Source organism: Rhincodon typus, chromosome 28 (genome assembly GCF_021869965.1).
Source record: "Rhincodon typus isolate 14 chromosome 28, sRhiTyp1.1, whole genome shotgun sequence".
Lineage (NCBI taxonomy): Eukaryota > Metazoa > Chordata > Chondrichthyes > Orectolobiformes > Rhincodontidae > Rhincodon > Rhincodon typus.
The window spans coordinates 4,314,380-4,338,771 of record NC_063359.1 but is presented as its reverse complement, the minus strand read 5'-3'; the positions used below and the strand labels follow the sequence as shown (position 1 = coordinate 4,338,771).

The 24,392-nt window shown below is 41.4% G+C and overlaps 2 protein-coding genes across 3 annotated transcripts; one reads left to right on the top strand and one right to left on the bottom strand.

Annotated features, from left to right (window-relative positions):
• The first annotated feature begins 4,157 nt into the window (after positions 1 to 4,157).
• On the top strand, positions 4,158 to 17,028 carry pole3 (polymerase (DNA directed), epsilon 3 (p17 subunit)). Of its 2 annotated transcripts, none has more exons than XM_020514755.2 (5): positions 4,158 to 4,220; positions 6,121 to 6,200; positions 6,878 to 6,963; positions 11,661 to 11,779; positions 16,620 to 17,028. In XM_020514755.2, the coding sequence occupies exons 2-5, from the start codon at positions 6,135 to 6,137 to the stop codon at positions 16,799 to 16,801; spliced, it is 453 nt and encodes a 150-aa protein (XP_020370344.1). In that variant the 5' UTR covers positions 4,158 to 4,220; positions 6,121 to 6,134; the 3' UTR covers positions 16,802 to 17,028. The 2 variants fall into 2 exon arrangements, with proteins under 2 accessions (XP_020370344.1, XP_020370343.1); XM_020514754.2 differs by having other exon boundaries at positions 4,220 to 4,371.
• A 1,122-nt stretch (positions 17,029 to 18,150) lies between these two features.
• Positions 18,151 to 24,205, bottom strand: rpl12 (ribosomal protein L12). The gene is made up of 7 exons (XM_020514756.2): positions 23,956 to 24,205; positions 20,884 to 20,957; positions 20,688 to 20,786; positions 19,381 to 19,462; positions 18,907 to 18,993; positions 18,285 to 18,397; positions 18,151 to 18,198 (listed from the first exon to the last, which is right to left on the bottom strand). The coding sequence occupies exons 1-7, from the start codon at positions 23,990 to 23,992 to the stop codon at positions 18,193 to 18,195; spliced, it is 498 nt and encodes a 165-aa protein (XP_020370345.1). The 5' UTR covers positions 23,993 to 24,205; the 3' UTR covers positions 18,151 to 18,192.
• Positions 24,206 to 24,392: the final 187 nt, after the last annotated feature.

The following is a 24,392-nucleotide window of genomic DNA, read 5'->3' as shown; positions in this document are numbered from 1 at the left end:
ATTACTGAAAGAAGTTACCAGGGTACTCCCAGTATTGCCCCTGAAATGGAGTCACCAATAGTGGGACAGATACTCTCTGAAAGCAGCCTTTCAGTTGCTGAAAGAAGTTACCAGGATACTCCCAGTACTATCACAGAAATGGGATCTCTGACTGCAGAACTGATACAGTCTGGTGATGAATTCAATCAAGTTACTGGAAGAAATGGACAGGAAGATCTCAGTACTGCCAATGAAAGTAAAGTCCTGAACCTGGAACACAGAAATCTCAAAGGGTCTGAGGATCATGAGAATAGCACTGACATAATCTTGAGAGTTGAACAAGATTCTGCAGCTCCCAACGAAGGCATATCCTCACATGTTACAGAGATGGATCAAAGAGGAGAAGAGATTTAACATCAGGGATGCATGGAAAATTATCAGTTAAAACTACTTCTTTTCTCTCCTTTCCGCTTACAATTTAATGATATCAGACACGTTGACTTTTGAGATACTGGTGATATTCATGATTTGGAACACTGTAAACTTACTGGTGAATTGTCATGTTGATCAAAATGGACCATATTAATACTGAAGAATGAAACATTTTTGCTATCCATTGTCTACTTCAGGTTTTCCCACGTCAGAAGCATTTCACTCAGACATTGATCATAGTCGCAGCTGTGTGCCTTGATTCCAACTCCAGGAAAGCATCCCTTCTGGACCAGAAAAATATTTCAAATAGCAGTTATATCTGCATCACGATCACTGCTTCTGTCTACAATGTAGTTTCCCCTTTGCTTGCTTGTCTGCTTTTCCTTATGGGATTTTTTTTTTTCTCTGCCTATATTGGTCTACTGTCACTGTGGGAACAAATATCATCTAATATTACATATATATTGCTTAATGTTTTCTCTTTGTGGTTTCTCTTTTCTATTCCTCAGTCTCCACTGATTCTTCATTGCTTTGATGTTAAATTATCTGTACATTATCTGCTGTTAATCTGTATTTATTGATCTACCTTTATTCTGTCTCTTACTGCAATATTTCAGCATCTCAGCTGCTGAGTAGAAAAGGCTAAATGCATCCATGTCACATTTTTACATCTTTAAGTGAATTCTCAGGATGTGTGCATCACTGGTATGCCAGGCAGTAATTGCCAATCCCAGTTACTGTTGAGAACAAGGCTCTGAGCCTATTCCTTGAACTACTCTTTGATACAACCAAACAGCTTGCTAAGGTATGTCAAGGTCAACTAAAAAGTCAATGATGTCAGTGTGGCACTGGGATCACTGCCGAGGGAAGAAGAGAGGAATTGCCTTTCCCAGAACATAGGATTTCAATCTTTTTGCTTCCCTGTTATGAAAATTTCACAGTTCGCCTTAACACAATTACTTTTGATTGTAAAAAATTGTTATATAAATAAACATGCATATCATTTTAATTGTGCTTCCTTAACATGATGGCTTTGAGCAACAATGCAGTGGACTATGCAGTTATTGCAAGAACTTGTAACTGTCACGGTTAACGTTCATCCTGGCTCAACTTTCATTGATATCATTGCAGAAAATCCAGCTTCACCTATATAGACTGTACTAAAAGCACCAGCAGACTTGGTGCGTTAAGGTATAGGCAACAGCGATTTGGATGAGCACAATGTTATGTGGAGCGTCGAAGGACCAAGGCTTTGTGGAAGGCTGGCCAGGAGAGGTAATAAAGGCACGGATGAGTGTGACCACAGCAGCAGAACTGACACAGGGTCAGGTTTGGGTGATATTACAATGTCAGTCAAAAAATTTAGTTTGTAGCAGGGAACAAAGAGAACAACATTGGTAGTAGGTAATTGGTAAGAAAGGGCAAAGTCCCTATCTTGCCAATGGGGATTTCTTTTTTAAAAATGTCCACATTAAATGGTTTGCTCTGAAGAGGAACAAAAGTTTCAATATTTTAAGATAAATCAAATCAATTTGAAAATGACGAGATATTTTCAGTAAATTTGAACAGAACTCCCTTACTCTTCAGATTAAAGCATTGCAATAGGTAAGTCCTTTGTAGATTCTAAAATATTGGAAAATGGGCAAATTGGCAAAACACCTATTTCTTGGGAGATCACGTCACCACATCTGATCACTCTGCAATCATTAAAATACACAATAATTAAAACTCTGCCTTCAGGTTTTGAATACACTTTCAAGTTTTGATGTCAGAAATGGCATCTTTCCGAGGAGAAGTTAAAACTAAACTCTACATTCCTCTCATTTGGCAATAAAAGATCCCATCACTATGACAATTAATATTATTGTATTTCTGACCACTATTTCATTGTCAATTAGGTAACCGCTCAAATTTTCTACACCAGGGACTGAGTTCCAAGTAGAAAAGTCATTTCAGGAGTCTGGTGTTAGACATATTGTTATGCCTGGATCCTGGGCAAGATTCCCCAACTTGTTATGGTTCCAGACAGGTTGTACAAGTTGTTAAGCCCCTAGGTGAAGTGGAAGCAGAGAGGGGAAAATTAACTGCCTTTTCCTTTTTTATTCACCCAAGCCATGTTGGTTTCAACATGTTTAATTTAAAAGCAAATCTTCTCTCTTGTAGGTGCCTTTCTCCCAGACCCAAATGAACTTGTGTTTTCAAAGCAATCAATTTAACTGTGCGAACAAAGAATGAATTTAATAATTACAATACATAAGAAGAATTAGTAACACAGCACACAGGTTAGAAAAAAAGTGAGATCTAAAAGATAAAAATTTTAAAAAGCAGATACAGCAAACTTTGTATTAACTGGCATCTTACAAACCAGCACACTTGATAAAACGGCAAAAATTACATACCTGAAATTTACTGTATTATCGTGATCCTCACAATGTCTGAGTAGACACTTAATGGGGCAAGTGAGAAGGCTCTCTGCTGGTAAGTTTTATTTAAGGCAAAGTTGCATTATTAGTTAAGTGATTAATGCTGTAAATACTGATAACATTGACACCCGACATTACATTTCTATCACTTAGTGTGTGTTTTTACACTGATTAGGTGAACCTCTTGATCAACTGGAATATTTGATTAATCAGCATACTCCTGGTCCCATAGGTGCTGCTTAATAAAAAAAGTTTACTGTATTCAGATCTGTCTCTGAATTGTTCCCAAAAAGTTGAATAATATGGCTGTGACAGTGGGGTTTATTGGCAGCACTGACATTGGAAGTTGAATAGTTGGTTTCAAGTCTTACATTTGCATATTGATTAAAATCCTGTATTTCTGATTCCTTTTGATTGTGGATGAATGACGACATTCAGGGTGAGAGAGTCCTTTTGTTGTCTTTTCGAACTTTTCTCTGGCTACCCAGCTGCTGGTAATGAGCACTCAGATTAAGAGGCTCCCTTTACCTACAATGATTAAACTAGACAATGATTGTGTCCTTCAAAGCACCGACATTCAATTCCAGCTTCGTACACTTTAGCCCACTGGCACACAAGAACCTAAGTCCTCTGGAGCGCATTCTGGCAGAATGGACAGGCTTTTTAATCCCTGTCTTTGCGTATTCTTCAAGAGCAAGAAACATAAAACGCGATGATCCTATGTCTGAAGTTTGGGATATCAGCCATAACAAAGGGAGTGGGCGGGGGATGGCGGAAAGAACGGAGGGCTTGGTGTTGAGCAGGGGTCATCAGCCCCTCATTACCTTTACAGTCAAAAGACAGTTCAGTCCATTTTAACATGTCTCGTTCTCCATGAAAAAGGTTAAGGTTCCCTTTCCATGTTTAAGTGCGACATTCCATGGCTATCCCTCTCTCCAGACAGTCAATTAATTTACATCTGCAGCTACTTATGGCCGTATGAATTCCTTTTACCTCTCTTTTAAAATCCACTTTGGAATTATGAGCTAAAAATATTAATAGTACTTTGGGTTGGGGCCCGTGTTCATGACCATATGAATATGTCCTGCCCAGCAGTGCTAGTTTTGAGCGATCAGCGTCTTAATACCGGCTATGTTAGTTTGGGAGAGAACACTGTTTTCGGGACCACTTTTCTTACCAACGACTCTGGAAGATCTTGAAAAGCATCACCGGTGAAATTCCTCCAGCGCCTTAAGGCGGCGCCTGTCGCTGGAGGCCGCAGCCTTCGGTAACCAAGCGCGGGAAGATGATGCGGGTAGCGGTCACGTGCCACAGCAGCCGTCCAATCAGGCGTTCCGGAGGGGGTCAGGGGTGAAAGATTGTGGGAGGCTGCGGACGGTTTTGCTGGTGGGTGAGAGCGCGGGTGGCCGTTATTCTAATGAGCTGCTCAGTGTCATGGCGGCGGGCTGTGGACGGTTCACTTCAGTCAGGGCACGGGGTTAGACCGTCTGCAGAGCCGGGCAACTGACCACCTGAGGGAGGGCCGTACTGTCGGAGGGTCAGTGCTGAGGGAGCGCGGCACAGTCGGAGGGTCGGCGCTGAGGGAGCGCGGCACAGTCGGAGGGTCGGCGCTGAGGGAGCGCGGTAACACTAGATGGTCGTTGCACGGTTGTTTAGCAGCCCAGAGGAACAGTGACACACTTTCGGAGGGGCGATTTTGGATTACAGTATCTTTCATCTGTAATGTTCAATGCCACAGTTTTTCAGTACAGAGAATAGGGTCTATCCTTGATGTCCTGCTCAATATTTATCTCTGTACCAGCATCTCTGGTTATTTATCCCATTGGTGTTTGTGGGAGCTTGCTGTGCACAAATTGGCTTCTGTGATGGCTGCATTTCTTTGTCTGAAAAGCACTTTGGAATGTTTGGAGATTGTGTAGACTGTTAAATAAATATTTGCCTTGTTTTTGTTGGGGCCAGCTTTTCAATGTAAAATCACTACAAAAGTTAATGAAGATCCAATGTAAAGTTCCTACACAGTGTTGGGCTGCAAATATTGTAACTACTGTTGAGGCTTTGAGTGAGCATGGAGATTCATGTGAATCAGGTAATATAAATAATAGATCAGAAGAAACATCTTGTACACTCTATTGTGGGTACGTGGAATTCACTTTCAGAGTTAGTGGCTTAGATAAAATCTAAATCAATATTGATCATTAGATTGGATAGTGGATGAAGAGACATGCAAGTGAGGTGTATAAACTTAATTAGATTGAGCAGTGTTTATATTTTTGTTGTCCTTTCATTTCCTTGGGCTATCCCAAAGTATTTCTCAGTGCATCAATTATTTTTGAAGTACATATAGGTCAACAGCTAATTTGGGCCTGACTGGGACTGACAAAAAGCAACGCGAGCAGTTAATTTTTTCTCCAGTGATGTTTACTGAGGAAAGTTGACTGTCTCCCCTGCTCTTCCTTGAACAGTGCCAGGGATCTTGTGTGTGTGTGCACAGGCAGATGGATCCTCAGTTTAATGGTTCATTAAGACAATCTTCAGTGTGCTGTGCATACTGCAGTAAAGGTGCTGAAGTAGAGGCCTGATTCAGTCTATACAGTAGAACATTGGTTGTAAGCAGACAGCAAAAATTGATTTTCTTTTTAACATTTGATTTTTGGGTCACACGTCACAATTATTTTGACAATTCAAAACTAGCTGCTAATGTATATTTAATTGTCCTTTAAATAAGAAAATGCAATTAGCTGACTTCTTTTGTATTTTTGTTTTTTTTTAATTCTCATCTCCCAAATGATTTTTGGATTTGCAAAAGACTGTACAAGTATGTTGGCAGCCCTTTGACATCTTGTCCACGTGTACAGCAACCGGTGTTTCAAATTTGTAACAGATCTGACCCCTAGTGAAAACACCTCAGTTCAGAGGTAGACCCATGATAAGTTTATCCCAGTACGGTATCCCCACTGCAAAATCCTTCTGAATATGGCGTTTTCATGCAGTAGATCCATCCTAGTCTGGAATCTTCTGTATTTAAATGTATCCTCAGTGATACGTGGTGAACTTATACCTGAGACCATCTGGTGATGTGGGGATGTCAATAAATTACCAAAATGCCCAAACAGTTAAAAATGTATTGCTTATGTTACCTTGCATCCAAAGGTTTCCATATTCCTGAGATGTTTGTCCAAGGTATTACATCTTGGCCAGTAGTTTTATGGTAGTTTTGGAGTTGAGAGGAATGTCTCGGCTGCCCTGGACTTTAACGCATCTAACTGAATCGTTTATGTATTTGTAGTTTACGTGAGAAAGATGGCTGAGAGACCAGAAGACTTGAATCTACCAAATGCAGTCATTACTAGGATTATTAAAGAAGCGGTGAGCATGAATTAGACAAGCATCTGTAATCACAGATTTTGCGCGGTTTACTCTACTAGATTGTGAACTGTACTTTTATGCCTTATGCAACTAACATCTGATAAATAGATAATTAATTTTCCTAATTAAAAAGAAATTCTCACTGCTTAGTTATTCACTAGTTACTATAAAATGAAGTATTTTTCTTCACAGAATTTTGCTATTTGAAGTTAAAACAATGAATGGATGCTGGAAATCTGAAACAAAAACAAATTACTGGAGAAACTCAGTAGGTCTGTAAGCATCTATAGAGAGAAAGCAGAGTTAATGTTTTGAGACAAGTGACCCTTCTTCAGAACTGTTTCTGTTAGTAAGGATAATTTGAATAAATGCAGCATTTGTTATCTGGAGAAGTGACGTGAATAACCAATACGAGGACACACTCTACATTGCTTTTATGATGTCACATACGATTTGAAATTGGTTATCGGAGGATGATCAAGTCCCAGAACACACACTTCATTGTTAATGCCCCAGTTAAAACATAGTAAATTCCTTAAAGTTAAATATAGGCTATTGCAACATGTTGGCTATGTGAATAACAAATAATGTTCTGTTTGGAAATTACTAATGCCCAAAAGCTAGGTTGTCCCTATACCTGAAAGCATGCAATTGGATGAATCCATTTATTCTCTTAGCTTCCAGATGGAGTGAACGTCTCAAAGGAAGCCCGCAGTGCAATATCCCGAGCAGCAAGTGTCTTTGTTCTTTATGCAACTTCATGGTAAGAAATTCTATGTGAGCATTAAAATGGCCAGTTTTCCAGAATTCTAATGTTTACTATAATGGCAAAGTTTTTTTCCAAGACTTTGAAATGCGGGACTCTGCTTGATGAATAAAAGAACTAGCATTAGTATAATGCCCAGGCTTATCCAACCTTTTCACATAGGGTCTGCATTTCAATTTTCTCTGATTTGGACGGTACTAGTGACCAAATTTCACGGGTATTGCCAGTTTGCTATAACTGTAAACATAACTTTCTTGATTTCTGAAAGTTATAGACCAATATATTGATAAATAAGTAATTAATAAAAATTCTTGTCAAAGTGTTAAGTAGCAGAGGTAATTCATGAATTTTTTTTTGCCTTTTTGATAAGAAGTAGAAATAAAGAAATAGACTTGGTCCCAAGTCTCGGTCACGAGGGAAAGTTAAGCAAACATAAAAATGAGGAGCGGGAATAAGCTGTTTGAGCCTGTTTTGTTATTTGGTAAGATCATGGCTGATCCAATTGTGGTCTCATTGCTACTTTTTTTTTTCCTTTATTTATTAATGGGATGAGGGCATCGAGGGCTAGGCAGCATTTATTGCCCATGCCTATTTGCCCAGAGGCCAGCTTATGGTCAACCACATTGCTGTGGTTCTGGAGTCACATGTAGGCCAGACCAGGTAAGGATGGTAGTTTCCTTTCCTCAAGGACATTAGTGAACCAGATGGGTTTATCTGATATTCAGCAATGGATTCAGGGTCATCATTAGATTCCTAATTCCAGATATTTTATGAATTCAAATTCCACCATCTGCATTGATGGGATTCGAACCCGGGTCCCCAGAATGTTATCTGGGTCTCTGGATTAACAGTCCAGCGATGATACCACTAGGCCATCGCCTCCCCCATACTTTGCTGGGTATACCCTATAGCCCTTGATTCCTGTGTTTATCAAAACTCTATTTAACTTAGCCTTGAATAGTTTAAAGACCAAGCTACCATGGTGGTGGTGTGAATTGAGGGCAAGTCCAGAGTGAGGTAGAGGTGGGATCAGATCTGGCAGCAGAGAAGGGATGTCAGGACTGGAAGGGTGTGGAGGTGGTGGTACCTGTTGAATCCTAGGCATTGAGGGCCTCATGGCAAGGTCTGTGGTTGGTGGGGGGAGTGGTGCAATGTTAGAGGTTATGTGAATTCCCAGGGGGTGTCAGGTCAGGGTCTGGGAGAGTGTGAGGTAAGATGCGTAAGTTGAATAGTTAGACTGGAGTTAGACGAGGTATTCCACAGTTCAACATTTCCTCAGTAACTAGTTACTGAACTGAAGCAGAACACTCTAAATTCTCTGATTTTTAAATGGATACTTTTGGATGGTTCAAGGCAGAGGGGAATTGCCCAGTGGAATCTTCAATTTCCCAGACAATTCCTTTGGAGCCTGCTACTATTGGGATTTCGTGGGGTCCCTATATGTAGCTCCTGTCTACAATTATCAAGTCATCAGAAAATCTGGGCCAAAATATTTTCACATCATTTTGCTTCCTGCACATACCACATCTGCCTGTTAACCACTTTCTGTTCTGCAACTAAGCACTTTACAAGGCATTCAGTTATGTTTCCTATATGCATTGTCATCGTGGGGATGGATGCTTTTCTTTACCCTTCCCCATGTTCTGTTTCTTAAATGCAGTTCATCTATTTCTTTTCAGTTTCAATAAATGGTTCAACATCCAAAACCTTGACTGACAAGTCTTTTGATTGTTTGGAGTCTGACCTACTCTCATTGATTTGAGTGTTTGCTGTCTTTGGTACGGATTTACCAAATGTGCAATATTTTGCTTTTCATTCATCAAAAAAGTTTTAGGATTAGGGATGCGGGGGCTTGTGAGCAAGCAGTGTTTGTTCAAAGTCATTCAATGGCCCACATCCATGATGTTCCCTCGTACTGTTCCCAACTTCTACCCCTTCTGGCTCGGTTGCATTAAGTATGCCTCACTGTTCTCGGTCAAAAGTACATATTACTCTCAGATCAGGTCTATGATAACTCAAGGCTCCTTCTTTCATAAATAGCCTCTTTAAACTTTTTCACCCTCCCATCCCCACCTTGCCTCTCAAAATCAATGAAATATATTCATAATTACCAGACCAGGATGGGTGAAATTTAAATAAATGACCTAAAAATTCTGAGGAAATTTATCAAAGAGCAAAGAGTTTCAAGAGCAGAAAGTTTTACAAGTAAGTTCCAAAGTAGACAGCTGAAGTTGTACTTGCGATGGAGTTGGAGAAAGGGGCTGCACAAAATGTTAGAGTCTGAGGAATGCACTGTTCAGGAAGGGCTGGAAGATACAACAGAGATGTGAGGTTATGTGTAAATAAGTAAATGTTATGTAAACATGTTATGGAGTTGCAAAAACTCTTTGTACTTGACAACAAAATTGTGTACAAGTTACATTAATGGAATGTGAGGCCAGCACAAGGGTCTGATGTGACAAATTTATGTTAATCATGAGAGAGGCTGATTTGGGTTAGAGATGGGAAGCGTTATGAAAGTGAAAGTAATCAATCTTGAAAATGGATAAGATCTGGTTTAAAAATTCAGCTCAAGAGGAAGAAGGATGCTTATGTAAGGTTTAGGAAACAAGGATCAGAAAAGTCTCCAGAGGGATACAAATTAGCCAGGAAGGAGCTGAAGAAAGGGCTTAGGAGAGCTGTAAGGGGGTATGAGAAGACCTTGACAGCTAGGATCAAGGAAAACCCCAAGGCTTTTTACACGTACGTGAGGAAAAAGAGAATGACCAGAGAAAGGGTAGGGCCGATTAAGGATTGTAAAGGGAATTTGTGTACGGAGCCTAAACAGATAGGAGAGGTCCTTAATGAATACTTTTCTTCGGTATTCACAACTGAGAGGGACCTAATTGTAGCGGAGGACAGTGTGAAACAGGCTGGTAGGTTAGAGGAAGTGGATGTTAGTAAGGAAGATGTACTAGGAATTTTGAGGAAGTTGAAGATAGGTAAGCCCCCCAGGCCTGATGGGATTTATCCAAGGATTCTATGGGAAGTGAGGGAAGAGATCACAGGGCCTTTGGCGATGATCTTTTCATCCTCACTGTCCACGGGTATAGTGCTGGAAGATTGGAGAGAGGCAAGCGTCATTTCCTTGTTCAAAAAAGGGAATAGGGATAACCCTGGAAATTACAGGCCAGTTTGTATTGCTTCAGTGGTGGGCAATTTTATTGGAAAGGGCTCTGAGAGATAGGATTTATGATCACTTGGATAGGCACAGTTTGATTCGTGATAGTCGGCAAGGATTTGTGAGAAGTAGATCATGCCTCACAAACCTTATTGAATTCTTTTGAAGAGGTGACCAAACGTGGATGAAGGTAGAGCAGTGGATGTGGTATACATGGATTTAAGTAAGGCGTTTGATAAGGTTCCCCTTGGTAGGCTCATGCAGAAAGTAAGGAGGCATGGGATGGGGGAAATGTGGCAGATTAGATTCAGAATTGGCTGACCCTTAGAAGACAAAGGGTGGTAGTGGACGGAAAATATTCAACATGGTGCTCAGTTACGATGGTGTACCATAAGGATCTGTTCTGGGTCCTCTTCTATTTGTGATTTTTGTAAATGATTTGGATGTAGGAGTGGAAGGGTGGATTAGTAAGTTCGCAGATGATAAGGTGGGTCGAGTTGTGGATAGTTCGGAGGACTGTTCTAGGTTACAAAGGGACATTGATAGGATGCAGAGCTGGGCTGAGAAGTGGCAGATGGAGTTTAATCCTGAAAAGTGTGAGGTGATTCATTTTGGAAGGACAAATTTGAAAGCAGAATACAGGGTTAACAGAAAGATTCTTGGCAGTGTGGAGGAGCAGAGGGATCTCTGGCTTCATGTCCACAGTTCCCTGAAAGCTGCCACCCAGGTGGATGGAGTTGCTAAGAAGGTGTATGGTGTGTTAGCTTTCATTAATAGAGGGATTGAGTTCAAGAGCCGTGAAGTTATGCTCCAGCTTTATAAGACCCTGGTTTGGCCACATCTGGAGTATTCTGAGATAACAAGGTGTAGAGCTGGATGAACACAGCAGGCCAAGCAGCATCAGAGGAGCAGGAAAGCTGATGTTTCGGGCCTAGACCCTTGAAGTCCCAGTAGTCGTGACTGAAAAACTGTTGAATTATCAAGAAACCCATCTAGTTCAAAATGTCCTTTTATTTGGGAAGGAAATCTGCCATCGAGGTCTATGTGATACTCCATACCCACAACGATGTAATTGACTCTTACTTGCTAGGCTATTTCAGAGGGCAGACAAGACTTTAATTGTATGCAAGAAGCCAGCTCACTACCACTTCCTCAAAAAGAACAGTCAGTGATGGGCAATCAGTGCAATCTTTACCAGTGATGCTCACATTCTGTGAATGAAAAACATTATTCTGGAGATGTTATAGAGGAGGGAAGAGAAGCTGTCAATGTATGTGCACTAGTTCATTTTTGAATAGCTAAAGCATGGATGCACTCAGGTGCCTGAGTATAAGGGTTTTGTTGAAAGTTGAAAAAGTGTTTATAGTCTGTCTAGTACTTATATTGGGAGCATTATGTTAGTTCTGAGGTCTATCTAATGTTGCAAGAGTGCTGTAAATGCTCCTAGAAGTTGATTGAAGTTTATGGGATAATGCGTTAAGAGCTGTATTGAATGTAAATATAAAGAGGTGCATTAAAGTCTGTATCTTCCCAGCGCGAATAACTTTGCAATGAAGAGCAAGAGGAAAACACTGAGTGCCTCTGATGTGCTTGCGGCAATGGAAGAGATGGAGTTTGATCGCTTTATAACCCCACTGAAAGATGCATTGGAAGGTGAGGAATCTATGATGCACTGTTTAGACCATTGAACTAGTTGTATTGACATTTAATTAACATACATTTGTAGATGTCACCATTTTACACACCTAAATAGGGACTGGGTGTCAACAGTAATTCAAAAATCTGGTTTAGTTTTTTAATGCTAAAACTGATTTTTTTTACGATATGAGACATATTTTAATATGAAATGAAAAGTGGTGCACAGTACAAGTGAATAGGTACTATACAGCCTAAGTACAGTTCCAAAAACAGGGGGCAGTGGTCAATTTGCTCTCACAATTCCCCATAAATCCTGGTGTTGTGGAGTAGTTTAAATCACCTCTCAACTTAGTTTTTTGTTCTAACATCAATGCCAAGCAGTCTTCATTTTACACCAGTGGGAAGAGAATCTCTACTGGTAAACCGGAAGACTTCTTCAACAACACAATGTTTCAATGATCTTTTATACTATTTTATAAGGTTGTGTTTGCTGACACCAGCACGTGCACTTTGGACCGCTAAAATTCATACATGTGCATTTAAAAAGGCTTGTGGAGGGTGCTGATTCATCTGTCCAACCTTCCCACATTCCAGCCTGTGTCTCCACTCGCCTGAGAACTGAAAAATTCTGACAAAGTCAATTGGGCTTGAAATGCTAACTCTGTTCCTCTCTCCTCCAAATGCCAAACCTGCTGAGATTCTCTGCCATTCTGTGTTTCTAAAACTCTCTTCTGCCCCACCATCTCATTTCTAACCCTCTCCCCATCCCCTTTGCAGTCCCTTGCTCTTTCTACCCCAGTCACCCTACACACACACCCTTGCAGTTCATCTCTCCACTTCGAAGCTTCAGTTCCCCCAGGCCCTTGGTCTCTGGCCTTTCTCACCTGCCTGATAGTCTCCTCTCCTGCTTTCTTCATCTTGCTGATCACTGCCACTCACCTTAGTCTTCCGATCACAGACTGATTTTTACCAATCCTTCCGGTCACCAGCAAGCACAAGAAGAAAGCAACCAGTTTTTGAAAGAGCAACTCCTCACCATTTCTTTCCAATCCTTTTGTGGGGCTGACTCTTTGGTCCCCCCACAAATGAAATTTAATGCCAGTTAGTCTAACAACTGTCAGAAAATTGATGGAATCTAATTAATAATGAAGTATCTGAACATTTTGATAATTTCAGTTGATAAGAAGGAACCAGCACAGATTTGTAAAGATCTATGAAGAGAAAGCAGAGTTAACTGGACCTGAAATGTTAACTCTACTTTTTCTGCACAGATGCTGATAGACCTGAGTTTCTCAAGCAATTTGTGTTTTAGTCAGATTTTCAGCATCCATAGTTCCTTGGTGGTTTTGGATTTGTAAAGGTCAGGCTATGTTCTAATGAACCTGATTAGAAATTTCTCAAAAATTTAAGTCGGAAACAAGAAATATCAGTGACTCAAGGATAAGTGTTATTGTAAATAGTGTAGATGAGGCATAAAACTAGATTTAAGTGGATAAACGTGCCAGATGCATTTTAATGTGTGCAAATATAAGATCATCCACTTTGAATTTAAGAAGTCTGGATCAAAACACTTTCAAACAGTGTAAAGCTAGAAACAGCAGGTATTCATGAGATCATGAACGGATCTAGAAAACAGACAAAAAGACTAATGGAAAGCCGCCCCTTACTTAGAAGGCTAAGACTAAGGAGCACAAGTAGACCATTGAGCTCATTGATTCTGCTCCACCATTCAATGGGATCATGGCTGATTTGATAATCCTCAACTCCGCTTTCCTGCCTTTTCCCCTTGATTCTCTCACTGATTTAAGTATCTGCTGATCTCAGTCTTGAATACACTTCATGACCGGGGCTCAACAGCTGTCTGCGATAAAGAATTCCACAGATTCACTACCATCTGAGAGAAGAAATTTCTCATATCTATCTTGAATGTGTGACTACTTATTCTGAGATTATGCTCGCTGGTCCTAAACTCTGAAGGAGAAGCTACCTTTGACAATCTAGCAAAAACAATCCAGGTTTGTACAATCTCTCCTTATAGCTAATGCACTTCAATCCAGGCAACATCCTGGTAAACCTCTTTTGCACCCTTTCCAAAGCCTCCACATTCTTCTTGTAATCGGATGACTAGAACTGCGTACAATTCTCCAAATGTGGTCTAACTAAGGTTTTATACAGCTGCAATGTGACTTGCCAACTTTTATACTCACTGATTTGACTGAAGACAAGCTTGCTATATGCCTTCTTTACCACCTTAACCCCATCTAATCCCTAGACAGTAGGAGGGTCCCAGTCAACCTTTCTATGATCTGCGTACATATCTGATCCTTCGGCTATTGGGAGGCCTATAGTACAAATCTATCATGGTGATTACACCTTTCTTATTCCTGAGTTCTACCCATATGGCCTTGCTGGATGAGCCATCCAAGATGTCCTCTCAACGCAGCTGTGACATTCTCCTTAATCAGTAATGCAACTTTCCCCACCTCATTTACATCTGTCTCTATCATGCCTGGAACATTGAGCCGCCAGACCTGCCCTTCTCTCAACCAAGTTTCTGTAATAGAATTTTCCACTAAATTCCTTTCTAAGTCCACTCCAAACAACTCTGTCCTCATTCTCATGTAATTGCTGATATTTAAACTTGGCACAGCTGTTTCTGACCCAAGTTTCCTCCTCTCTCCAGTTGAATGCTAAATTCTGGTCACTGTTTCCTAGGCGATCTTTTACTCTATTATTTATTAAATCTGCCTTATTACACAACAGATCCAAAATAGCCTGATCTCTGGTTGGATCTACCACATATTGTTTCAGGAAGTTGTTCCATCTATGTTCTGAATTCTTCCTTATGGCTTTATCTGCCAATGTATCCTAATCTATATGAAGATTAAAGACACCCATGATTAATGTATTGCCTTTGTTACAACACCTCATTATCTCCTGATTTATTCTATCCCATTGTATAGCTACTGTTAGAGGGACTATAGACTACCAGTATCTTCTTTCCCATTTTTCTTTTCTCCACACGCACATTGATTCAACATTTTTCGGTTCAAGATTGTCTCTTTCTATCACATTTATTCTATCCTTTTCAACCATGCCAATGCCACCCCACTTCCCTTTTCTTCCTATCTGTTGTTTCAAAAAAAATCACACACCCCTGAATATATAGTTCCCAATTCTGCACTCCTTGTAACCATGACTCTGTATTGACCATAGGATCATGCCTGTTAACCTGTATTTGTGCAGTTAATTCATATATTTTGTTTTGAATACTATGTGCATTCAAGTAAAGACCCATTAATTGTGCCATTTTACCATTTAACCCTATTAATTGCTGTTTTCTATGTTTGTATACTCTGTCCCACTCTAGGTATCATTGTGCCCTGTAATGCTGCCATATCGTCTCGCCTAGAACTTTCCCTCTCCCAAACCCCCTTCCACTGCCCGATTAAATTGAAGCCTCTTTACAGCCCATGTTACTTGGTGTGCCAGGACGCCGCTTGTCCAGCACGGTTCAAGTGAAGTCCATTACTGCAGAACAGCTCCTTTCTACTCCAGTACTGGTGCCAGTTACCAATGAACTGAAAGCTATTCTGCCCACAACAATCTTTAAACCATACAGTTAACTACTTTATTTTCTCAATGCCAGTTTGTCTGTGGCTCAAGGTAGTAATCTAGAGATGATTACCTTGGAGGTTCTACTTTTTAGTTTAGCTCATAACTGTTGAATCTTTAAGCAAAACCTCCATTTTAGTCCTGCCACTGTTGGTGACAACAACTGGATCCCTCTTCCAGTTCTTCAGTCAGAGACAATGTCCTTAACCCTGCCACTGGACAGGCCGTACACCCTTCGGGACTCCCGCTTACAGCTGTGGAGAACAGTATCTATCTGCTAATTATACTGTCCCTTTCCACCATTATATTCCTGGTTCCATCTTCTACCTGAAAGGCTCCGTGTACTAAGGCTAGTATACAAAATGTTATACCATATACGCAAAGCTGTGGTCAGGGTTAACAGTGAGAAAGTGAGTCTGCTGATGGAGAGCCTAGGATTAGTGGGCATTGTCAAATAGATCTTTTGGGTGTAATTAGAGTAAATACTTCGATCTGCAAAATGTGGTACATGTTTGAGATGTTCTTCAGCAAATGTCAATTAGTGTGTTCACATTCTAACCATTTAATAGATAAGGACATTTTCCTGGAATTCTACACTAGGGTTTATTGATGACTTTTGTATCGATGTTCCCTAATTTTGTGCTCCCACCAGTTTTATATAAATCAGTGGAACAATAATCTCTTAACTTAAAACAGCCATGTCCTTCAGATAAATCCCAAGCAAAATTCAGTTGGTATGACAAATGAGGCAAGTGTTTCTCCCCTCCCCCAATATGGCACCCTATTCTTGTAGAGCCATAGATCTAATGGCAGGGTTGAAGCAAAGTGGTGCAAGTGTAAAAATATGAATGAGCTGCTTGCAGCACTGTAGGTAGCCTGAGGTTTAAACACAATGAGCGTAGCTTACATTATTGTGATTTCTTGACTTCCTTGGTTTCCCTACAATTAATACAGCACCACTTAAGTGTGGGCAAATAGGCAATGAGAGTTTCTTGCCTATCGTAAGAATGTGATGAAATTGATGTTCATGAAACAAAAGTACATGTTTCCATATCTCAATTTGCTTTTGGTATCTAGTCCTTTAATCACTCCGTTGTTTTCAGCCTTTAAATTGATTTCAACATTCAGATGTCAAATTGATCTATTTTCCCCTCCCGTAAAGGATTTGCATGCTATTAAAATTGTGGAAATTGCTTACTCTATACCCAAATTTAATCTATTCATGATTGTTATTTTCCAGTTTACAAGCGAGAGCAGAAAGGGAAAAAAGAAGCTTCAGAACAGAAGAAGAAAGATAAAAAGCCAGAGAATGATGAACAAGAGAAGAGTAAGGAAGAAGAGAATGAGGAAGACAGTGAAGAGGTGAAAATGGTAGATGATCAAAAGGAGATGGAAAATGAAGATGATGATGTAGAAAACTGATAGCTGTGAATGCTACACGTGATTAAGGGAGAATGAGCACAAAGATTACCCATACACTTCCACAGCCCTGTTTCAGGGCATTATTACATTGGGAGAACAGGAAGGCAGTGCTGGAGCTGTACACTGCTGGCTGTTTTTGTATAGTTTGCAAAACAGACTTTCTATTTTGCTAACCCTTGAGTAATGTTTTTGTAAAATTCAAATTTTGAATAATTTATTCAAAAAGACCACTCTTGCATTACACATTTCTAGTGATGTTATCCAGCAATGAGCTAGTTTAGTGGTGAAAGTGGACTACCTTTTATCAGGGAGATAAAAGAAATTTGGCTGAGTCAAACACTGAGGTTAGGCTATCATTAAATAGCTGGGTCAGGTCAGAGATTTCTGTATTTGTACTCAATGGGTAGTTGAGCTACAACTTTTGGGCCAGATGAGGGGAAGCTGACACTTTGTCTCTGCCTTAAATACAAGTGCACCAACAGCAAAGTAGGGTCAAAGTTCCTTGCTAGGCAATGAAATCAAATTTTACTGAGAGGGGAATTCAGAGTTAAAGTAGCAGTTTAAAACTTTTCTTTAAAGTTGCTGTACATGTGTAAAGTATGTTCTTAAAGAATGTAAGAGCAGGCTTGAGGGACTGAGTAGCCTCTGCTGATTAAGGAATGTGTATCCAGATGAGTGCCATTGGCTGTTAGTTAAACTCCAATCACAAGATGCCTTAACCTAAATACCTTTCCTAGCTGCAAAGAAACCAACAATCAGCTTTGTTCCCAGGAATTGATTTGAATTCAAAACTTGTGACAATTAGTCTCTTCCAGTGTTACTATTAGCAGTAAGAGTTTAAACTTGAAGTAGAGACAGTCAGATCCTCAAGATCCATGTGTAGTAGTTAAAGGACATTCAGCCAACATGGCCGAGAAAAGAATGCCAGCCTTTTAAAATGTTGAGTTGCAAGATTTAGTTGGAAATTTTGATACACAATTTAAAGTAGCAATTCTCCCCACAATCTTGTCAGTTAAGATTGCTGTGTAAAGAGGCCATACAAGTCACACCTTAAGCTACAGCAGTTTCAGGTTGCCATAGCCATTTCAGTGCATGTGCAGATATAACATGGGGTCATAAAAACTGGTTTAACTGCATGCAAATTCTAATCTAACACTTCACCTCACCCAAGTACAAAGTTATTGTAAATGGGGGCAAAAACCCAACACATCATTAGCCCTATTCATAGGGAGAGCAAGTGTTCCAGAAAGTTAGTTTATGCAGCAATTTCCACCCCTAGTTTCAGACAGCAATCAAGTATGTACAAACTTTGGGTACTAGTTGAAGTTTAAGAAAGATTCAAACACCAGCACTTTTAAAAATGCTTTATTTGGAAACTTGGCACCTCCATTTTATTCCTGTTGGAAGGAAGAGAATGTCAGTGATTTTGGAAACCAAGGTTAGAAATCAAAATAGCATTATGCAACCAAAAAAACAAGCTTACTGAAGGAACTTCAATCTTGCCCTGGTTGATATCCTCAATCACACTGTGAGGGTGTTTGCCATCAATGTTGCAGCCAATGGACTGTGCAGTTCCCAGAATTTCCTTCACAGTTCCTGTAGGTTGAAAGCAAGATTAGTCTTACTTATTCCACTAATTTATCATTAATGCTGATATATACTGGTGTAAAAAAGTATAAACGTAACTTGTTTTTGAAAAGACTCACTTTTCAGATCAAATGTGAAAAATCTGTCACATTAAAACCTTAATTCATTAGAATGGTTAAATATTAAGTTTGCTCCAACTCCTATTTGTCAATAAACACGAGGGGCACTCAGGCTTCACCAATTGGCATTTCCCATACACCAAAGGAATGGATGCCAGTGACATTTCCCCACCACCCTACATGGAAATCTCATGGACTGTCCAACACTGGTTGGAATGGAGTTGGCATAGCCTCAAACAACTGGCTGCCATATTAAGCATGCTGGATGGTTTAGTTTTCAAGTCCTTTGAAAACATTACCAATGAAAACCCCTTCATACTTAGCCTAAGTATTGGTCTCAAACTTGATTACACAAGTACATGGACTACATAATACCACTTATTGTCATTCAGTACCCACCTGAAAGTTCCCTGGCCAGAGAACGGTGCCTCATTTGACGAGCAATAGCAACCACCTCATCAAAGGTAATGCTGCCACTGTGTTTGACTGGAAAGGAGAAAGCATCAACACTCATCAATACAGAATCCTGCTTACTGACAACAGACCCAATTTAGTTTCAGATTTCAATTGCAGGGATTTACAACTTATGCAGTAGCAAGGGAGAAAGTAATAAGTCAAACGCTAGCCATTCTCATGAGAGCAAGATCCCAGGTGTCCAGAATTCCAGACAAGGTGCTGGAGGGGCAACTGCCTGTTGTTTAAGGGGTAGCATCTGGAGGACAAGTAGAAAGCAAGTGATCCTCTTGCATAATTAGATACTTAAAGTTGAATGCAGAAGGAGTGTTCACTGCTAAGCTTTTATCATAAAAACATGATGCAGAAATGTCAAATGGAAGCACTGTACCCTCACCAAAACCCTGCAAAGTGACTTACTGTTCTTTTGCTTCTTCCTATCTCGGGGAGGCTCCTTCAGAGCTTTGATGATGAGGGCAGAAGCCGATGGAACAACCTCAATCTAAAATGAATAAAACTGCAGATGTCATTGCAAGATGCAGCAATAACAGCTTAAAACAAAACTGCAAGACTTTTACATTCTCAGCCTCAGCATTTCACCCTATTTGCACTGTCACTCTGTTTGCTCAGCTACATCCCCATGTTCAGACATTGTACGGGAGTTCAAAGATCATTGCCCCCAGATCCGAAGCAGGGATATTTAAACATTTTCCACCTAGAACATACAGAAAACCATTCTGACCAATGCAAAAAGCAACAGTTAAAACCAGTCAAATTGCTCAGTAAGCACCACTTCTAGGTTGACTGTTGGAACAGGGGATAGATTCAGGTACAACACCTTTTCCACTACCTCAAGCCACATACATTGTCTGGCTTGCTCAACAGCCAAAAGTTGAATCAGGATAATAAATCAAGCTGTGTAATTTTCCCAGGTTATTGCACGACAAAGCCTGAAGCCCAAAACCTGCTCTATGCATATCATTAGAAGGTTGAGGCGATAGCTATACTGACTATGACAGTTGATGACTGACTGATGTACTTTGAGTTGTACATGTGTAACTACACCATACCAATTACATTTAAGCACTGTCGTAGAACTGCATATCATTGATTGTAGGTTAAAAGACTGAAGTCAAGGCCTACACTGTACTTGTTTTCTGGGCATACCTCTTCCTAGACAGGATGTCAACCACTGGCAGTGAAAATAGAAAGGGATCCTACTCCCAATTTATATTATAAAAGACTTCAGTCTTTTAACCTACAATCAATGATATGCAGTTCTACGACAGTGCTTAAATGTAATTGGTATGGTGTAGTCCCCAGGAAGCATCATGCAAGTCATGTTGGTATTTGATGCAATCAAGTGATTAGATGGTACAGGATTTCACAACAGCTGTGGGGGCAGCAAAGGCAGCTGCATTGTACCTGCAACATGGGGGCCTCAGCAGTAAGGACAACTGGCCCAGCAAAAACACCTCCATCCACAAATCAACCAGATTTGCTTAATAGGCAAGAACAAAGAAAACCCTGTCTGGAGTACTTCAGACATGAACTCAACATTGCACTAGCCACAACATTATCTTGCTATACATGTCCCCAGTTCTTGGAAGCCCCAAGAGGTGCTGTAATTTGTTTACCATAGCCTGCTGAAAAAAAAGTCAATTTACTTTTATTACTACAACTGTAAAAGTGGTTAATCCAGAGACAGGCACCCTCCCCCCTCATACCTGTGCCTGTCGGTTCTGAATAGTCAGCTTGATAGTGATACGGAGTCCTTTCCAATCACCTGTAGCCTTGGCAATGTCATCACCTACTTTCTTGGGAGACTGAGCAAAGAAAGCAGAAAACAGCTTATAAGATTACTTTAAAAAGATTTGCTAGCAGCAATCTGAAATCAGTATCAAGACAGGAGGAAAGACTCACCAGACCCAGTGGGCCAATCTTGGGAGCCAGTGATGAGGTAGCACCAACTTCACCCCCAGTACATCTGAGGTACACTGCATATACACAAAAGACAGTCAGACATGCTTTACAAACAGTAAACTGCCAACACATTGAATTCCTTGTCTCTTGTAATATGGGTTTTAGGCCCAGTTAGCATTTTACAAAATCAAACCTTTGCAAAGTGTTCTCCAACTATATAACCTTTAAATTGATCAGAAGCTTTGATCAATCTCAAAACTGCTGCCACCAACTCCCCAGACAAAAACAACTCCTCCCACTGAAAACTCCACTGTCAAAGCGCACAGGTGGTATAGATTGAATCAGAGACAGTAGGAACTGCAGATGCTGGAGAATCTGAGATAACAAGGTGTAGAGCTGGATGAACACAGCAGGCCAAGCAGCATCATAGGAGCAGGAAGGCTGACGTTTCGGGCCTAGACCCTTCATCAGACAAGGGGGAGAGGAAGGGGGTTCTGAAATAAATAGGGAGAGAGTGGGAGGCGGATAGAAGAGAGGATAGGTGGACAGGAAACAAACAGGTCGAAGAGGCGGGGATGGAGCCAGTAAAGGTGAGTGTAGGTAGGGAGTTAGGAAGGGGATAGGTCAGTCCAGGGAGGACGGACAGGTCAAGGGGGCGGGATGAGGTTGGTCGGTAGGAGATGGAGGTGCGGCTTGAGGTGGGAGGAGGGGATAGGTGGGAGGAAGAACAGGTTAGGGAGGCGGGGACGAGCTGGACTGGTTTTGGGATGCGGTAGGGGGAGGGGAGATTTTGAAACTTGTGAAATCCACATTGATACCATTGGGCTGCAGCGTTCCCAAGCGGAATATGAGTTGCTGTTCCTGCAACCTTCGGGTGGCATCGTTGTGGCACTGCAGGAGGCCCAGGATGGACATGTTGTCTGAGGAATGGGAGGGGGAGTTGAAATGGTTCGCGACTGGGAGGTGCAGTTGTTTATTGCGAACCAAGCATAGGTGTTCTGCAAAGCGGTCCCCAAGCCTCCGCTTGGTTTCCCCGATGTAGAGGAAGCCACAACGGGTACAGCGGATGCAGTATACCACATTGGCAGATGTGCAGGTGAACATCTGCTTGATGTGGAAAGTCTTCTTGGGGCCTGGGATGGGGGTGAGGGAGGAGGTATGGGGGCAGCGGAATATGAGGAACAGCAACTCATATTCCGCTTGGGAACCCTGCAGCCCAATGGTATCAATGTGGATTTCACAAGTTTCAAAATCTCCCCTCCCCCTACCGCATCCCAAAACCAGTCCAGCTTGTCCCCGCCTCCCTAACCTGTTCTTCCTCCCACCTATCCCCTCCTCCCACCTCAAGCCGCACCTCCATCTCCTACTGACCAACCTCATCCCGCCCCTTTGACCTGTCCGTCCTCCCTGGACTGACCTATCCCCTTCCTAACTCCCTAACTACACTCACCTTTACTGGCTCCATCCCCGCCTCTTCAACCTGTTTGTTTCCTCTCCACCTATCCTCTCTTCTATCCGCCTCCCACTCTCTCCCTATTTATTTCAGAACCCCCTTCTCTGATGAAGGGTCTAGGCCCGAAACGTCCGCCTCTGCTCCTATGATGCTGCTTGGCCTGCTGTGTTCATCCAGCCCTGCACCTTGTTGTCTCAGGTGGTACAGATATTTTCTAAATCAGCCCAAGATGTTATTGTACACATTTGGAGCAGATGAGGCTTTAATCCAAAACTTGTGGCTCAGAAGTAGGCATGACCACTGCACCACCATAGCTTTCTGTACACAGTTTTGGTATAATTTGGGGCAAGTCAAAACAATTACAAAGTCAGATTAAGAGCCCAGACTAATTTTAGTTGACCTCATCCAAAATTCTACTCCTACACTAGAATTCTGATATCAGCAGAACTTGTTTCAGCTACATCCAAATTAACAAACCCAACAGAAGTCAGTCAGGGTCAGAATAATTCCAAACATGACAATGATCCTAACCAGAATAGACATGTTAGTTAAAATAATTCAGCAACTGAAAAAATCCTAATCAAATATTCCAAGCAGGAGCTGCTTTCAGGTTTGCTCACGTTAAATTCAACACAATCAAGTGTCACCGTTTAAAACAATCTTGAGTTTAAGGAAACAGAATCATCAGCTGTCCATAGACAGGATATATGAGCGAGATAAAAGTGAAATAGACTGTTAATCCCACCATTCTCAAAAAAAGCAAAGGCTCTTTTTGGGCTCAATGACACTATAATGATATCAGATATCATTAGTGTCATTGAGCCCAAAAAGAGCTTTTACCTTTCTTGAGAATGGTGGGATTAACCAAGTATTTCAGGACCTACAAGAGTATATATATACACACACACACACCACAAATCCCCTCAAGCTTGCTCCACTATTAAACAAGGGCATAGCTGTAATGAACTCAACTCCATTTTCCAACCCTGTCCCCATCTTAACTTCATGACCATACATCCACAGCTTTCAGGGGAATGCAACAACATGACCTGAGTGAAGAAACTTGTCTTAACCCTGTCCCATATACAACCTAAATGGGAGATCGAAAACATTATAAAAGTTGTTTAACCTCGTCCATGGACGAGTACTACTTACTACCCTCCACTTATAAATCCACGTAAAACTTTGAGAACACAGATGTTTTGATAACCAGCCTGCCGCAAGTCTTTGTGCAATAGGCATCGCAAAAACCCACAGGCTGGGATTTATCAAGCATTTCCCACGTGAGTGAATTAATTCGAAAAGGAAACAAACACATCAACTACAACACAGTAAAAGAGAATTAGTGCAGTGCGTCTAGAGTGTATTGAGGATCTCAGATCGTGGAAGAGTAACCACACTTAGTTGAAGCGGAGAACAACAAGAAAACAACAGGAGTAATACCTCATTGCTGCCAAACCATGAACGGTGAGACACTTACCAAGGGATGGCCGGGGCTGCCCGCAGCCAGCGGCCCAGGATCCGCGCTGACACACAGGACACGTGCCCAGGCCTAAACTCAAGGCCTCCCCCACCCCTAACCCCAGGCCCTGCAGCCTCCCCACCCTCTGAGTACACACCGATTTTAACCTCGTTGGGATCGAATTTGGGAGGCATCCTCGAGGTTACTGCAGCAACAGGCGGTTTCGGTGTCGGATGAACCCGGATTCGGGACGACCGAACAGCAGTTACACCGTTACCGACAACAGCAAGTGAAGAGAAAGAGCGCCTTCGCTCACAGTATTATATACACCAGCAAACTCTCGCGAGATTTCCCGATGGCAGAGGGACGGCGCCATCATGAGTGTGGCCTGTAACTGCTGACACCAGGGCACCGCACAAATCCGGAGAAACGCATGCGCAGATTGCGACACCGAAAGCTCTTGGGACGGCTTGCAACGAGCGCATGCGTGATACCTACCCAACACCGCGCGTGCGCAACTATTTTACAAGTAAATAAAACAATAAGTTTGAAAATCCGAATGTCAACTTCATTTCACATATTCAATAAGTAGTC